Consider the following 19,182-nt stretch of genomic DNA (forward strand, 5'->3'; position numbering starts at 1 on the left):
TGAGATATATTTGATAGCAAGATTGCTAAAGTTTTCCCATGTAATTGGTGACATGACATTCCAATTCTTTGTAATAAAGAATTTAATAAGGGCACACATCGTAATAAAGACATGTTTTAATATTTTTGGGAGTTGATTGATATTAATGTATAATACAGCTGTCTCCCAAATAAGGGTTGATTTTTCATATCCCATATTCTCCAATCTTACTCTCAAGGAATACCATAAGTTGTGTATCTTAGTACAGTTCCACATGACATGTAAAATATCAGCTGTTTGATCCGGACAATGGGGACATATAGGCGAAAATTTAGGATTGAATTTATTTAATTTAGATAAGGTATAATATAGATTGTTATTTACCATAATTTGTGTATATAACAGCTTCTTGAAAGGAATGAATTTGATTGTATTTTCAATGGCTAGTTTCTTATTTTCTTCAGTCAGTGATTGATTTTTCATTTGCCAATAGTTTGAAAATAATAAAGAATTCTGATGTTTTGCACTCATTACAATTTTATAAGTCCTAGAAATTGTTTTCCCTTTAATCGCAAGATTTTCAAGTATTAATTTAACAAAATCTATGTTATGTAAGTCAGTGTGTATTTGTGAGAATTTAGCATTTATAAGCTGATGAAGTTGGTTAAGGATAATGCTATATTTCATAGGAAGTTTGAGTTCAAGTCTCATTTGCCCCATGTTAGAGTCTTTCCATTGGTATATATCCCTTGTGTAATCTTTTATTGGGGGTAGTTTGTTTGATTAACTGGTTTATTATTTATTAGTAAATTAGGATTTAGGTGTAATGGTTATATAAGGGCAAAAGCGTCAGCTAATTGCAATTATTTAAATAGTTTATGTGTTGTAAGAATCATGCTTTTAATTAGTGGGTGTAAATTCTTCATGTATATGCTAGCCTGGTTTAAATTCAAGAATGGTAAACATATGATATTACAGCCAATGGATTTCAACAGTTTATACCAGATTTTGGTCCACTGGGGTGTCCAAGTATTTATATATGAGTCATGGTTTATTATCTGTATTAGTCTGTATACAGTAATTATACTATAGTAAAGCTTAAAATCAGGTAACCCCAATCCCCCCTTATTTGGCGAGTACAGGTTTTGCATATTTAATTCTGGTAGATTTGGGATACCATAAGAATCTTGATATAGCTTTTTCCATGGCAAGGAAGAAGTTTTGGGGAATATTTGAAAAGGTAGCATTTAATTGAAAGAGTATTCTTGTAGAAAATTCATCTTGACAACACTAGCTTTTGACAGTAGAGACATATTAATGTTCTTCCATCTATCCATATCGTTTTGAATACTAGTCCATGTAGTTAGTAGGTTATTGTTTATAATATCTTTGAAATCTGAAGTAAATATTATTCCTAGATATTTTATCTGGTAGTTTATTTTGATCTCACTCATAGGAAAGTACAATTCTTTATGCCCTATAGGACTGAGGGGAAATATGTGTGACTTGTTTAAATTTAAATTATAATTTGAAACTACCGAGAACTCATTAATAACTTTAAGTATTTTTGGGAGGTCAGTAGTGGGGAGTTGGAAGTATATATTTAAGTCATCAGCAAAGGCCGAGTATATAAGATTTGTATTGTGGATTCTGGCAATATGATGAAAGTTTTAGTGTGAAATAAACAGAAGGAGGGGTTCTAAATAAAGATTAAATAGGTATGGCAAAAGAGGACATCCTTGTCTTGTACCATTGGATAAGAGTATAGGGTTAGTTATAAGTTTATTTACCTGTATAGTGGTAGAAGCTTTCTGATACAGAACCTGGATCATTTTAATGAATTCTTGAGGAAAACCATATAAAGGCAGTATATTACAGAGAAAGTATAAGTTTACTCTATGAAAAGCTTTAGTTGCATCTACTGTAAGGGCATATCTGGGGCATTTATCCCTATTAAGTAGTCTTACAATGGTATCTAAAAGGAGGGTGTTGTCACTTGTTTGCCTGTTTGTCATAAAGCCCATTTGTTGTTGGGAAATAATAGAGGGGAGTATATTCTTAAATCTATTTGCTATAACATGGGCTAATATCTTAAGATCAGTGTTTATGAAGGCTATTGGTCTATAATTTGATGGATCTGTTGGGTCAGAATGCGGTTTAGGAATCAACACTGTCTTGGAGTTATTTAAGTATTTGTCTATTATACCATATTGTATTATATAGTTGAAAACTTTTAATAACACTTTGGAGATAGGTTCCATGAATAGCTTATAAAAATCCGATGTGTATCTATCAGGACCAGGGGATTTACCTAATTTTAGTTTATTGTAGCTTTTATCTCTTTTAAATGTAACAGTGATTTTAAGAGTTTCCTTTGATCTTCTGTAATTTGTGGAAAGTTTATATTATGTATAAAATCCTCAAATCTGTCTGTAGATGATGATAAGGGTATATTGTATAATTTCACCTGTCCTTCATATTTTATTTCTTTGATCCTAGGAGGTCCACTTTTTATGTTAATTAGTCTAGCTAGGAATTCTGATGGTGTTTGAGCCCATTCTGAATATTGATATATTGACCTTAATTCTAAGAAGGAGATATTTTCTAAATAGTGTTTGTGTAATTGTTTTTGCCAATTATTTTTTCCTCAAGTTCTTTAGAATATTTTTCCATTAGTTCTAGTTCAGCAGTGTTTATTTGACACTTTAGTTCATTCTTAAGATTGTTATACTTTTTATTGAGCCATGCAGATTTTTGAATAATAATACCCCTGATGACTGCCTTCATAGCCGCCCATTATATGTCATATGGAATTTGATCAGATATAAAATAATTTTGAAGTTGGGCTAGCACATTCTGAATTTCTTGTGTAGTTTCTTGGTTTTGTATAATTGTAGGATTTAACGTCCAGTTATTGAAATAGGAAATATTTTGTTTATGAGCTTGAAAGTTTATTAAAAGTTTAATTTTGGAATGATCTGAAAGAGTTCTAGGCGATACAGCATAATTTAATTTGTTAGAAAGGAAAGCAAGGGAAATTAGAAAAGCATCTATCCTGGACCAAGTTTTATGAGTGGCTGAAAAGAAAGCGAATCTTGATATTGTTTTATCATATTGAAATTTAACATAAGGGTTAACTAGTTCAAATGTATTTTGTAATTCTTCAAGTGCTGTAGTGGTAGATTGTGACTGTCTGTTTTTATTATGCGATCTATTCTTATCTAGATTTAGTAAAGCAATCCAGTCCCCACCTACAATAAACAGATGATTTGGGTATTTGGCTAATATAGTAAAGATTTCATAAATGAAGAGCTGTTGATTTGAGCAGGGGCTATATATATTAAGAAAGAGTAATGGTTTGTTCAAAGTATGATATTCAGTAGTAAATAATACTAATCTTCCCTTTGAGTCAGCTTCATAGGAATTAATCTCTCCTTGGAAGGATTTATTTACTATAATGGCCACCCCCCTGGACAAAGAACTATAATTTGCAGCAACTATTGTTTTAACCCATTTTCTTTTCCTTTCCCTAACCAAAAGTTGGTCATCTAAGTGAGTTTCTTGCAAGAAAGTTATATCAGCCTTAGTTTGGTATGTGAGGTGCATGATTAAATTTCTTTTCTTTTTATCTACCATCCCTTTAACATTCCAAGAGTCCATGGTTATCATTTTTTATTAATATTGTTACAGTTTCTCATTAGTTGATACACAAAAATACAGTTATAAACTTTTTCTGTTAGTGTATTTATCTTAAGAATAAATGTTGTGACTTCTATACTCCTAAACTCTAAATAGGTGCCTAACCACCCATCCCTCTGTATTTGTAAATGTGCATGAGTTAAGAAACTAAAAGAAACTACTATTTTAACAAGGAGTAGATATAAATCAGAGGGATGTCAATAATACCCATACTGTTCCAAATGCAAACAGTCATCAGCTAACAGACTGTGCCCATCCCGCTCCTTTTATTATTTATATACTGCATATTCATTTTCAGTCTTCTTAAAATATTATATTAATTGTACCTTTAGATATTTATATAGAGAGAAAAGGAAAAGTAGCTTTTATAAAAAGTTTTGTAGTAACAGCAACATATTATAATTCTTAACATTTCAAGAGTTATTAAAGAGTTAACAAAACAATATTTTCAAAAAACAAGTACAATATATGTATATTTAAAGAAGGCATCATAAAAATTCAACAACATTTGCATTATTCTTGCTAACAGCAACTAACTGTGGTTCTTTATAATGTACTGGAAACCATACAAGCAATCATAGCGAACTCATATTATTAATTAACCAGTGCCATCTACTGGACAAACAGGGGAAAAAAAAGAAAGGAAAATGTTTTTGTACCTTGCTCATAGACACCTTTAAAGGTAACTCAATGGTTATGCCAGAGAATAATGATTATACATTTTAAACATTTAAAGAAGGCAGCACTTTAAAATTCAACAACATTTGCCTTATTCTTACTAACAGCAACTAACTGTGGTTCTTTAAATGTATTGGAACTTCATTTAACATTGCACTGTCAAAAGCCATATAGATCCATCTTTGTGTACTCATATATTAATAATTAACCAGTGCCATCTACTTGAACAAACAGAAAGAAAAGAAAAAAAATGTTTTTATATACCTTGCTAATAGACACATTTAAAACTAACTCAATGGTTATGTCAGCAGAATAATGATTATGCATTTTAAACATTTAAAGAAGGCAGCACTTTAAAATTCAACATTTGCTTTATTCTTGCTAACAGCAACTAACTGTGGTTCTTTAAATGTATTGGAATCTTCATTTAACACTGCACTGTCAAAAGCCATATAAACACATCATTGTGAACTCATATGTTAATAATTAACCAGTGCCATCAAGTGAACAAACAGAGAGGAAGAAAAAAAAGAGAAATGTTTTTGTACCTTGCTCATAGACATACTTAAAAGCAACTCAATTATGCCAGTAGAATAATGAGTATAAATTTTAACTGAAACTACTTATGTCTAATATTTACACTACTTAAACTATTATATCAAAGGTTATATCCCATTTTTTAAATGTAATTTAACACTTCTTTTTTGTAAGCTGTAAATGCACTTTACAGTCATTTCTCCATGCAGACAGTGTTAGGTAGCTTTGTAACTTTTAAATGTAAAGGCAGTTACTAAAAGACAGTACCTTAAGTATTACAGTGTAGCAAAGTGGTTTTCTTTACAGGCAAGTAAGCAGAGTTATTTAGAACACATTTCACATCCACTTGTTTAAAATTTCCCATAAGAGTGGTATATTCTTCTGTCCTTTAGTTCTTTGGAGCTGTAGCACTTGTTTAGCCTTCCAAGTGTTGTTTTTGGATCAAAATATATGAAAAGAGTTGTCTCAGGCAGGATTTACTTTGAAGAGACGCAGAAAGGTGGATTTTGCCTGGTCAAGTGTTTCCAAGGATATTTTTTCTTCTTTGTAATAAAATGTTAAAGTTGCAGGATATCTCATTTGGAAACAAATCTTATTTTCAATGAGGTAATTGCAGTATTTGCTGAGTTTCTGTCAATTTTGTTTAATTTGTAAAGGAAGATCTTGAGTAATCATAATTTTATGCGCTCTCCATCTAACATTCTTTTTAATCTTATAAGCTGACAGTATTTGTTGAACATGTGCTGAATTAAGCAGTCTGATATAGATTTGTCTAGGAAGATCACTTGTTTGTGTATGCTTTATAGCTCTGTGAGCTCTCTCGATCACTATCTCAGCCAGGAGATTTTTATTAGCCAAAAGAGAGCTTAGTATTTATTTTATTATTGGAATAAGTTGTGAATTATCAAAGCTGTCTGGAATACCTCTTATGATATAATTACTTCTCCGACCTCTAGCTTCCAAGTCTAACGTTTTTGCTGTAATTCTTTAATGATGGTGTCATTGGTTTGTGCTTTTTGTTGCAGTTCATTTATTTTTAGCTCATTGTCCATAATTTTAGCTTGATTTTGTTCAAGCCTAAGCACAATTTAGTCCAGAGTAGAGCCAAATGTAGTTAGCTTATTCTGATAATGACCCCTGAAAAATTCATTGAGAACACAGAACCAGCATTATCTTGGACAAACATGGGTCAGCAGCGGTATCCTTGGACTGCCCTTTCTAATCTTTTGAAGCACTTTGGGAATCAAAGGAAAGGATGGAAAGGCACACAGAAACCCCTCCTTTCAGGTCATTGAGAAGGTGTCAGTTGCTGCTGCTTGCCTGTAAGGAGTCCTATAGCAAAACAGACTTAGTTTCCTGTTTTTCTACTTACTTATGCAACAAGTCTATCTAAGGAACTGCAAATTGATCAATAAGCTGAAGAAGACCTCTCTGTATAACATCCATTTGAGAGAGTCTATCCTGGACCTGCTTAAAGAATATGTCACTGTGTTCAGATGGGGGGGGGGGTGCAGACTGCCTGCAGAAAGATATTGTATTAAATGGATACTTTACAAACTGTCATGGCTAGTCTACAAAGGGGTTAAGACTTTGCCCTTCCTTGTTTCTTTATATTGCATGCAACTGTATTGTTGATTGTCACTACTTGGAGAATGCCTTGTGTCTACAGTTGGTGCAAAGCTTTCAGACCATTCATCAGGGTCATCATGTTTTGATACTGATTTGATTCTTGTTGTGTAAAGGGCTCCATACACCCTGAACCTCCCCATTCAAAGTCCGAAACATCTGTTGCAATGCTCTGAGCTTGTAGAGGGTATACAAAGGAAAGCCCAGATTGAAGACTACTTGATTGGTCCATCAGGCCAATTCCTGAAACAGACAAGGAACAATCAGCATTTATTTGAAGAGAAGTCTGGTACTGATTCCAGAGTGACCTGGGATACCACTAGAATTTCTTCATATGAAGCATGGTATAAGGGACCATGAGAATGGCTGAAGCCATGAACCCCCAGGACTTTCAGAAACTGTCTCGCTGAAGCACACTTCTGCTTTGCTGGACTCAAAATATCTTTTGTATGTTACTGTTTTGTCTGTAAGGAGAAAGGCTGTTTGTATTGTGATGTCTATTAAGCACCCTAGAAAAAACACTCTGGATGATGGCTATCACATACTTATTGTAACAATGGATCTTTGTTAGTCCACTCCTTCCACCTTGACTGTTGGGTAATCTATGCTTGTTGTGGATCCGAACTGGCAACTGCTTCAGCTACATTTGCTCACTCCAGTGCTTGTGCTCCTTCCATCTCCCACAATGCACCTGTGTCCTCTCAGCCCCTCTGATCATGTTTGCCCCCTGAATGATCAGCTGGTGATGAGGAAGCAGTATTAGTGAGTAGAGTATATGCTTCAGGATTATGTCTACCAGGTCTGTCCAGAAGCTGGGAAGTGACAGTTTGGAGGGGGAAGATAAGTGAGATGTCAAGGTGAGCAGAATGGGATAGCAAAGATCTAGCATTATGGCAAGTACATAGCTTCCATATTGTACATTATCCCCTCCATCCACCCTGACTGTTGGGGTAGAATCCTGAGTTACTTATACTCTTTAATGGCATTATGACAGGATACCCTTAGGGATGGTGGTCTCAAAGAACACCTGGGTCTAGATGCCATATCCATCTTGTAGTGCTTGATAAACAAATGCACCAATAATCATGCTGCCTGAATAAGGCCATGGAAGTTGCTATGAACCTTGCAGAATGTGCCTTAGATTTTGACAGTAAAGTTTGTTGTTGATGGTATAAATGTGCATTATGCAGTGTAAGAGCCATATGGACACAGTATTCCTAGAGACCTTGGAGTACAGCTTAGCAGATGAGTAGGAAAGAAAAGTACAGTTTTGTACCTACCATAAATGTAGATGTTCGAGTGTTCACTCTGCTGCAGTCATCACACTTGGGTTATCCTGTTGTCAGGCGGTCCCGCAGTCGGCCAGAATTCCAAAGTCTTGGTCCGGCGTCAGTTGCTGTCGTCTCTTCCCTGACGTCAGTGCGCCAGGGGTATATATAATGCACCCAACACCATTTTCTTCAGTTTTTCTTGCCCCAGATGTCAGGTGCCCCCAAAAAGGTGGCCAGAATTAGTACCAAATGGAGTAACCACTGCACAAACACAAAATCCCTTCAGCTATAAGCAAATACATCAGTAAGGCATAGAAGAGATGTAGCCAGTAGATCAGAGGGGATGGAGGGAGGGTAACCTGGACTGCAGCAGGGTGAACACTCGAACATCTACATTTATGGTACGTACAAAACTGTACTATGTTCATCGTGTTACCCTGCTGCAATCATCACACTTGGGTTGAATCCCAAAGCTAAGGTGGGGGGGGTATCATAGAGGGTTAGTGGAGGCAATAAGGCTCTGCAGAACTACAGTGGCGAAGCCCGCCCTGGACTTAGAGTAAAGAGGTAAGTGACAGAGTTTGGTAAAGGTATGTACTGAACTCCAAGTTGCAGCTTCTAAAATTTCCTTGGTTGGAACCCCCCTGAGAAAGGCAGTAGAGGTAGCTGTTGCCCTGGTAGAGTGGGATCTAATGGTAGCAGGAACTGGTTTCCCATGATGGGTATAGCAGAAACGTATGCAATGACCTATCCATTTAGAAATGGTTTGCTTTGATATAGCCTTCCCTTGAGAAGCTGTAGCATAGGATACAAAGAGTTGTTCAGATTTTCTGAAAGCCTTAGTTTTGTCCAAGTAGTAACAAAGCTGCCTGTGAATGTCCAAGGAATGCAGGAGTCTCTCACCTTTGTTCTGTGGATTGGGGAAGAAGGTGGGTAAGTGGATGGTTTGACTACACTGGAAACCACCTTAGGCATAAAGGAAGGATTAGTTCATAGAGAAACTCTGTCTTGATGAAAAATGAGGAAAGGTTCCACTGCCATTAGTGCCTGTAGCTCTGAGACTCTTCTAGCTGAAGTTATTGCAAGGAGCAGGGCAGTCTTCCATGATAGGAACTGAAGATCTGCAGAGAAAGCTGGTTCAAAGGGAGGTAGCGTTAGTTTTTCCAGAACAAAGTTGAGGTCCCATGTTGGTGCAGGAGCTCTCCTGGGTGGTCTAATGTTTTTTGCCCCTCTGAGGAACTGCCTTAGAAGAGGATGTGAAAATAAAGGTGGATCTGTGTTGTAGTGAGCTGAAATAGCTGAAGCATGGATTTTAATTGAGGAAAAGGAAAGTCCTTTGTGCAACATCTCAGCTAAATACTGTAGAATGTGAGGCATGTGAGGCTGAATTGTGTCTTGGCCTTTAGCTTGGTTCCAGGCACAAAACCTTTTCCATTTGTCCGAATAAGCCTTCCTGGTGCTTGGCCTCCTGGCTTCCAGAATAACATCCAGAACTGCTTGTGAAAGAGGAGCTGGTTGGATGTTTAGTTGATTTGCCATGCAGCCAGATTTAAAGTTTTAAGCTGGCTGTGACGAATCTGATTGTTTTTATTTATTTATTTATTTTTATTTTATTTAACATTTGTTGACCGGGAAAGTCCGACTAGGTTCCACAGATCCTGTTTTCAGCGGAGGCCCGGGGAGAAATGCTCCAGACGCATGTCTTTAGAATGTGGGAGGAAACCGGAGTACCCGGAGGAAACCCACGCTAATGCAGGGAGAACATGCAAACTCCGCACAGAAGGCACCCCGGCCGAGAATCGAACCAGAGAACCTCTTGCTGTGAGGCGACAGCATTAACCGCTGCACCCGTGTGAGCAAATGGGGTATTTGAGGCAATATCCGTGGTGGGCTGTGGGCCATATTTTTCAATAGCGGATACCAGTGCTGGCGTGGCCAGTCTGGGGCTATGAGAATCAGTCGTGGTCTCTCCTTTTTGACTTTCAAAAGAACCTTTGTGAGGAAAGGCAATGGAGGGAAGGCATATACTGTCAGGTTTTTCCAACTAAAAGAGAGAGAGAGTCCACTTTCCAAGCTTGATGGTGAAATGTCCTTGTACAAAATTTTGTCAGTTGATAGTTTTGAGGACTGGCAAACAGGTCTATGTCTGGAAGGCCCCATTTTTTGAGTTATCATTGCAAATATTTGTGGATCTAGTTTCCACTCGTGGGGATCTTTGATGTTTCTGCTGAGGTCGTCTGCCAATGTGTTCTTCTGTCCTGGCAGGAATTGTGCTTGTAACTGGACTTGGTAGGCCAGAGCTGTGTTCCATAAGATCATTGCTTGCCTGCATAGAGGGTAGGAATGTGTACCCCCTTGTTTGTTTATGTACCACATTAGTGTGGTGTTGTCCGTCTTTATTGCAAGTTGCCCTGGATGTAATAGATCCTTGAGGGCTGTCAGAGCTTTCTGTACAGCTAGCATCTCTTTTTGATTTATGTGCAGATTTCTTTGATCTGCAGTCTATAGGCCTTGAATGCATTGTCCTGCCATGTGTACTGTGGAGTAAACACCATTACCATATCCGTGAATCCTGCAGCAAATGACAATGAATACGAATACTGTCAAGAAAACTAGAAGACTGCTCTGAGTTTGGGGGGAAATAATTGATGTAACAACTTTCTAAAGCCACTCAGTAGTCAGGGTCATGTAGCTTCATTCACCACTTGAAGGATATGTTCATTTTGGTACCATGGCTGTCTGTCTGTCTGGCTACTGTAGGGCTGACCAACATGTAAGGCTGCTACACCCATTTATACCTAATATGGGACTTAAAGGAGGTGTTCAGTACTGGTGAAAAGCTTTTCCTTTAATAAGCTAACACATCACTTTTGGATTCATGTCAGACAGAACTTCAGAATAGTTCACATGTTTAATTGAAGTACTTATACTTTGTTTGCTTTCTGCCCACTCTACTTATTGTTAATACACAGGTCAATAAAGATAAGGGTTACCTTGCATCAATAAAGAGCAACAGTAGACAGAGCTATACAGTATGATAAATGTGCAAAGCGTGCACAAGAACATTTCACTCAATTGAAGACAGATCAGTTATGTGGCATCTAACCAGATATGGTAAATCAGACTGCAATTTGCTGAACTCTGGCTGTGGGTAAGGAGAAGTTTTAATATTGGGTTTGCCCCCATAGTTTTAACTCACCTACCTTAAGGTGCTATGACCTTGAGAGCTGTTAAATTTAAGGGAAATGCAAGGGCTTTCATTATTTTAAGTAATTTGGTTTGATAATTTTCATCTAAAGAAACGTGATTAAATTAAATTAAATAAGATGGGTGATGCAGTGATGTTCAATTATCACATATAATCCTATGTGTCACAATAAAGGATTAAAAATAATTATTAGAAAAACACAGTTTGATATGTCATTAGTGCTTTAAAATACAACCCACATATAAACTGCACTGCACAGTGCAGCAAGATAAAACCAAAAAACATAGTAAAGCACAAAAGATAAACAGATACCATCAAATTTGTTGTACTTCATGAAGGATGGAACTTCATGACGGGTTTCATCTGTGCTTATCTTCTCATTATCTTCAGCTTCATCCTCCTCCTCATCTAATACCATCTTCATCTTTAGTTTAGAGTTCATCCAGTCATTTAGTAGCTCCTGGGCTGTAAGAGAAAGACAAAAAAATGAGGTTGCACAAGAGATGGTTGTTATTAACACTTCTGTCCTTTGCTCCCCATTCCGACATCTCCCCTTCCCATGCAAGAAACACGTCTGTGCTGTACATGGTGACAGCTGTATTACTCTCATTAGAATGCATCAAGGAAGAACAGGTAAGCAGGGTACAGACTGCAGATATTAGCAAACAAGGTAAGTGTGAGGTATTGTTTGAAGGAGGCAATAATGCAAACTGCTGGCAGTTACCACAATCAGATGCAGCCACTGACAAGGACTCCAAATAGGACAGCTGTTAAGCAAACAATACAGAGGCCATGAAAAAATGTTAGACTCTTTTAAACTGGATACAGCTCTATAAATACTCATGTGTGGGCCTTCAGAGTTTAGCATTCACAACTGTGGCACAAGATGGAAACCACAGAAAACAAAGGCAGTAATGACAAACGGTGGATTTTACAGTTCCCTATCAGAAGTGTAAGGAGTGACATTGGTAAATCCCAACACTTCAAAAAATTATTCTGTGATCAGAACAAAAACAAAATCCCAAACTCTCTGCATTTTTGACCCCACACTCCAAAAACTTAGTAAAGCAAATGCAAGATCACTATACTTCTGAGTAGCGGGATACCCGAAACATAGCAAACTCAGACTGTAAGTATATTTATTTGTGCATATAGTTTTGATTGCAATTATGATTCTTGGAATTTAAATAGGCACATGGATTTCACTACACTTCACAAAAATGTAGCACATCAAGAAAGTGACAAAGACAGGCCAGACTCAAGAAGAAACTCTACATTGATGGAATCACTTTAAACACAATGGAAAATGTCAGTAATCTGTACACAAACTTTACGCATGGAGAAATGAAAGTCAAATATTCTAGAGTTTCCAGGATTGGAGGCAAATAATGTCAAGGCAAGAAAAGGAAGTTACAGGAGTATGCGGTAGACGAAAGCCAGAAGCACACTCACAAGCTGCATAAGGGAAGCCAGGGAAGTTACTAGAATAGTTAAAAATAGACCCCTTAATGGTTAATGACTGAAGGAAGAGTCTAAAACTGTAAACAATCCCATTGGTAATAAAGCAAATAAGGGAGTAGGACTGCAATGTTAAAAGCAGAATAAAGGCAGAAAAGATGAGAAAGTTAGGAAAAAAGAGAATTATTCACTGAAGCTCTTTTGTTCTGCTTTTAAGTAATGTGGTGATAACATATTACTTTTTGTCAGTTGACAGAAGGGCAGTAATTACTGTGTGTAGACCTCACCTTCCTTTCAAAAGGTAGAGATTTAGATGGCTCCATGTCTCATAGGGAAAAAGCCCTAATTATAATCTAAATAAACTCTGCTCACTTGGCAGTTTTGGTGTTGGAAAAATCAATAAGAGGAGGGTGAGAATGAATGGCTAACAATGGCTTGTCCATCCCAGGGTGAAATGGTTACCTGCCTGCTACAACACCTGTGACTAGCATGTGCAGGCACCTGGTGTGCAGCACAGTGACTAAAGATTAACTTTTGGCTTTGTGAAGCTAATGATGAAAGTCTTTACTTTGTATGCATGTCACCTACTCACAGCTGGGAGGTACTGTAGGCCCCCATTTTGCTTAATCTTTAAAGCTTATGGATGAGATTGCACTAAAGAGTAGGTTGTACTCAACCAGGTTAAATTCCTTGGTAAGGTCTACAAATACAGCACCAGTCAAATTGCCCTTATCCATGCTGTTTAAGAAGTCATCAGAAATCATGCAGACAGTAGAAATAGGGCTTCTACCATTCCAGAAAGCTAATGACTACAGAGGGGATCAAATTCCTGAATATAACTGGACAATTACGAATAGGCTAATTTCTCTTAACATTTTACTTAAGGCTGGAAGACTTCAAATTGGGCAGAAGTCAAGTGTGCAGAGGTGGAAAGTTTCTGTAGTTTTGTCAAAAGTTTTACTATTATAGACTTCAAAATGGAGGATACAATTATTTTGTGTCCGGGATAATTGAAAATGTGGTAAAGGAGGTCTATAAGGTATTCTTTACAAAGGAAGAGTAGCCAGAGATATAATTGGTCATTTTTAGGTGGGGTGTTATGTGAAATTTGTTTTGAAAAGTCTTTATTATCTTTTTTGTTTATAGAACAAAACTTAAGTGGTGAGAGAGGGAAAGGTAATAGAATGGGAAGAGGACAAGAATTCATTTGGACTGCATGCTACAAACTGGCTTCCCTATCAAGGATTGATATCAGAGTATAGGCAAAGAGAAAGAAAAATTGGGGGTCCTAAGCAAAAGACCAGCTCTGGTAGAGTTGTTAGTAGACTCTACAACAGAAGCTGGTGTTAAAAAGGGATAATTAGTAGGGCATATAAAATATTGCATGCTAACCATAGGAATCAGTCAGAGGAGGTTAGAAAGACTATACAAGCAATTCACAAAGAAACAATGGGAGGACATATGTGTGGCTCCCAAATATGCAACAAAGTCTAGAAGATTTAGCATCTTTGCCTGGAAGTGTTTACATAGATATTTTTATACCACAAGCAGATTCCAAAGAATTTTCTATCAGGTAGACTGCAAATACATACAGAATCAGAATTGCCTAGACATAGTAAGGTCTTGCTGAATTTAATTCTGGTTGCTGCCAAAAAAGCAATTATTAGAAAATGGAAATCAAAGTATAAACTAACTGTACTAGAAGTAGTGACTGCAACAGTGATAAAATAACTGGATGTGAAGTATTAAGAAAAGGGTAGAAGCAAATTACATAGGAAAAATAGGAATTGTGGGAACAATACATGCAGAATAACATGTTGGAGGAGGAATGAGGTTTAAGGAAGGCAGAAACTGAATGAGCTATGTAATGTTTGACTGACAACTGTATAGATTATAAGTGATTTATAACGTTTGTAACTGAAATATGTCAATACGGTTTGTTTTCATTTATATAAATATATGAATGTCTATGTCATAATTAATAACTCAATAATGATACTTCTTGTCTAAAAAAAGTTAAAGGGTGAAATAAATTATATTTTGATAGTCATTTTGAATCTTTAAAAGAGTTCTGTTTTTAGAGGAAAGGGGGGTGCTATACAGGAACATTCCCAACCAAGGGAAAAAGAAGCCATCTGTCATGCACACATTTCTGCAATCAGTCCTGGAACAGAATGTATTAAACTGTATGTTGTGAATTCAAGCAAACAGATATATGGGGGGTCCCCACAGGTGGATTATGGAAGACCCATGTGTCTAACAATCATTTATGGGAGTTTGTGCCAGTCCTGATCAGAATGACTTCCACAGAAATGTGCTGGGATGGAATATAAGGGACAGTTTGTACTGATTTGCTAGCTCCCAGACTATCGAGGTTAGTCTGCACAGAGGGTATGACCTGGTCCCCCCTTGTTTCTTTACATACCACATGACAGTTGCGTTGCCCATGTTTAGCAGAAGAGATCCTGGAGTTCACATATGCTTTAAGGCTATCAGAACATTCACCAATGCCATCATGTCTTTGTTGTATATGTGCTTCCATTTGAAATGATGATCCTATACACCTTTCACCTTGAATCCCTTGGAAAATAACCTTCCAGGTAAACCAAAATATCACCAAAGCACAAAGCACAAAAGTACAAAAAACAAAAAAGGCCACATATCAAAAGGTATAGCAAGTTTTGTTGTTTTGAACTTTCCAAGTAAAGTCTGAGGCATCCATAGTTACAGATTAGGCAGAGGCTGAAGGGGACATAGGAAAACATTTATTCAGAGTCAGTTGATCTATCCAAAACTGACGTTCCTTCTTGACAAAATTGAGAATAGGAATTTGGAAAAAGACAGTAGTGGTGCTGGCTCAAAACTGACTTGAGAAGCCATTGAAGTTTTCACATGAGCAGTTTGGCTAGTGGGATCATAATAATTGTTTAAGCCATGTAAAATTCCCTTGCTCTTGTCAGAAGTTGCAGGGAATTGTTTTTTGGTAGAAGGTTATTTTTTTCCTGAGGAAGGAATGCTATCATCTGAAATGTGTCTATCAGATATCCTAGAAAATCTACTTTGTGGGAAGGAATGAGAAGATTTTTTCCAAACTGAACTGAAAACCTAGATTCAGGAAAATATTTCTGACAAAAAAGAGAGAGTTCAGGACAAGAACAGGTACAAGTACAGAGGGATACAGAGAAAATAAGGGACTACCTGGATAATATGCATGAGTTTAGGAAAAACTGTTGTTAAGCAACTGCTTTCTGATAATAACTCCAGACAGTAAAAAGCTTTTAGCACGACGACTCGGGCAACTGAAAGTAGAAAGTATTGTTGCCAAACTTAGGGAGCCTATAACAAGAAAAATAACCACAGATCCTGTAGAGGTATAAGAAATATTTGGAAATTTTATGAAAATCTGTACAAAGCAGAGAAATGTGGAAATCAAGAAAAAGTGCAAATGGAAATGTTTATGGAAGAGTTACATATGCCAAGGTTTGAGATGCATGACACTGTATTAACAGGACAGGAGGAGATGAAATAACAATGGTAATGTATAACAAATCTACAGGAAAGACTCCAGGAATAAATGGCATTTTGGTGGTATTTTGGAAGCTAGGGAGGAAGAAAGTTTCTGTTTAACAGTGTTGTAAAAGGAGAAGCACCAACATGCTGAAAGAAAGCTGTGGTTGCTGTAATACCTATAGATGGTAGTGACCCAGCAGATCCAGGTTTATATAGGCCCATTTAGATTCTAATCCATGATTATAAAGTTTTTATGTTTATAATGACTAAAAGAATACCAAATGTGATGTCAAAATTGGCATATATGGATCAGAGTGGTTTTGTGGAGGGGAGACAAACATTTGGCAACATTAATAGAACAATGGAGAAAGAAACCACAGCCACTATAGCCCAGGTACCTCTGCTGCAAAAAAGCAGAAATCATATGGTAAAGAACAACCAACGCAGGCAAAGCTCCAGGTTCACAAACAAGCCTTTAATAAAACACACAAGCGCTTTCACCAAATGCTTCTTCAGGTGTGACATAAAAACTTAATAACTAATGCACCATATTTAACTATTAAGTTAGAATCACATGACAAAACAAATTCCAAACTTAAAGGCACACATCCTAAAAGTTATTCAAGAGGCATTTTGTAAAAACATCAATCTAAGAAACAAAACATAAACAATATAAAATAATAAAAATAAAATAAAAACACATGAATGTACCTATCCACAAAAATATATGCAAAAACATTCAAATACCTATCATACTAAAAACATATTAAACCATGAAGGTAGCATATAACATGTAGCCAACCACCTATTTCCTACGTAGTGTTCTGGCTTTCAAAGCAGGTCTTAGTGGTAAGCAATCATTCAAACCATGTCCTGCATTCACTCTCATCCTAATGATCCAGTGTGTTTCCATTTCCTCCGTCCTTAATCTCATATCCCCTCCTCTCTTATTACCACCATTCATTCCTATAACTATAAAGCCAAAATTATGTGTGCTACCTTCATGGTTTAATATATTTTTAGTACTATTGGTTACACTGGATGTGGTTTCGCTGTTTACCACTATTCCAAACAACGTGGGTATAGACTATGCTATTAAGCACATGGAACCTAACTTGGGTAGTGACAGCATTAAGATTACACAAACAAGGGACTTATTATGCCTAGTCCTGCAGAATAATGTGTTTATGTATAGAGAATCTATATACTTGCAGGTCAATGGTGTAGCGATGGGCACCTCATACGCGAAAAACTACGCAAATGCAGTGATAGCCACTTGGGAGAGTGAGTACCTTCTAGGAGGTCCCTTTAAGGAACACGTGTTATTTTTTAGAAGATTTGTAGATGACCTTTTTGTATTATGGGTGGGGGCTCCTGAGACTTTGATGGAGTTTGCTGAATTCCTAAATAGATCTACTCATTTTTTGACATTTACAGTGAAATGGTCGCACACAAATGTTGATTTCTTAGATGTGACCATCTTTAGGGATGACAGGAATTTGCTTGGGACTAGGCTCCATAGGAAAGAATGTAGATTTAACCATCTCCTTATTAGAGAGAGCATGCACCCACAATATATTTTTAGGAATGTGGTTCAAAATCACCTCTATACTCAATGTGAGTGAACAAGATTTTCAGCAACAGCTCAACACTACTAGGACTGAGTTAGTATGCAGAGGATATGATCCTGATATGATACAGAAGAATGCAGTGAAAGTGGTGAATATGAGAGGTACAAGACCTAAACTTTATTTTTCTGAATGGTAACAGAATGATGGAACCCATAAATTGAGCAGGAAATATAGCAACAAGCTGAAAGTGTCATTCAGTTACTCAAGGAATATCAGCCAGTATACTAATATTATTAGGAATAATTGGAACATTTTAATGACGAATGAGCAGACCAGTAAATATTTAGATTCCACACCACAGTTTATTTTTAGGAATAAAAGTCCCTGAAGAGACATTTTTGTGGTGCAAGGGATACTAATAGATCAGTAGTACAAGGAAATACTTTACTCTCTAGGAAGCATTCTTCTTCTCCATATATTATTGATAATCCTATCTTTGTTCATCCACAGAACAATTTCATTTTAAGATCAAGGCTACTTGCAATAGTATGCATGTGATATACCTAGCTGTATATAGGGTATGCAGTAAAGTTTACATTGGGAAGACTGACAGGATGCTCAAAGATAGGATTAGGGAACATATTTATCATATTGGCAAGAAAAGTATGTTTAATGCGTTAGACAAACATGTTGTGAATATAGACATCACATATAATTTTGGCTTTATAGTTATAGGAATGAATGGTGGTAATAAGACAGGAGGGGATATAAGATTAAGGATGGAGGAAATGGAAACACACTGGATCATTAGGTTGAGAGTGAATGCAGGACATGATCTGAATGACTGCATACCACTAAGACCTGCTTTGAAAGCCAGGCCACTACGTAGGAAACAGGTGGTTGGCTACATGTTATATGCTATCTTCATGGTTTAATATGTTTTTAGTATGATAGGTATTTGAATGTTTTTACATATAATTTTGTGGATAGGTACATTCATGTGTTTTTGTTTTATTTTTATTATTTTATATTGTTTATGTTTTGTTTCTTAGATTGATGTTTTTACAAAATGTCTCTTGAATGATTTTTAGGATTTGTGCCTTTAAGTTTGGAATTTGTTTTGTCATGTGATTCTAACTTAATAGTTAAATATGGTGCATTAGTTACTTAGCTTTTATGTCACACCTGAAGAAGCATTTGGTGAAAGCGTTGTGTGTTTTATTAAAGGCCTGTTTGTGAACCTGGAGCTTTGTCTGCGTTGGTTGTTCTTTACCATTAACAGAACAATGATGATCCAGAGAGAAGCAGTATGTATGAAAATACACTGTTGGTGGTGGGTCTGGATGCAGAGAAATCATTCAACAAAGTGAGCTGGGATTTTATGAGCAAGGAAATGGAAGCATTTGCATTCCCTGATACAATAAGAAAGAATGGGAGAAATATGTATGGCTCCCAAATATGCAACAAAGTCTAGAAAATTTAGGACTTTTGGTTAGGAGTGTTTGCATGCTTTTTTTTTTCTTTATAGCCCAAGAAGACGCCAAAGAAATTTTCCTCAGGTAGACTGCAAATGTTGGAGGTTTGATGGGGAAGAAAGTGGTAATTGGGAACATATTTTTGGTAGTGCAATAAGTTGGCACACTTT

General features: G+C 36.6%; 1 protein-coding gene across 1 annotated transcript in view; it reads right to left on the reverse strand.

Annotated features, from left to right (window-relative positions):
- CCDC191 (coiled-coil domain containing 191) overlaps positions 1 to 19,182 on the reverse strand; it is a 1,143,870-nt gene that overhangs the window by 877,557 nt on the left and 247,131 nt on the right. Inside the window, exon 4 of the mRNA XM_044073155.1 lies at positions 11,311 to 11,463. Coding sequence (XP_043929090.1) covers positions 11,311 to 11,463 — 153 coding nt within the window. The remainder of the gene's footprint in view (positions 1 to 11,310; positions 11,464 to 19,182) is intronic.

Source organism: Protopterus annectens, chromosome 5.part1, assembly GCF_019279795.1.
Source record: "Protopterus annectens isolate FY-2018-M chromosome 5.part1, PAN1.0, whole genome shotgun sequence".
NCBI classification, from domain to species: domain Eukaryota; kingdom Metazoa; phylum Chordata; order Ceratodontiformes; family Protopteridae; genus Protopterus; species Protopterus annectens.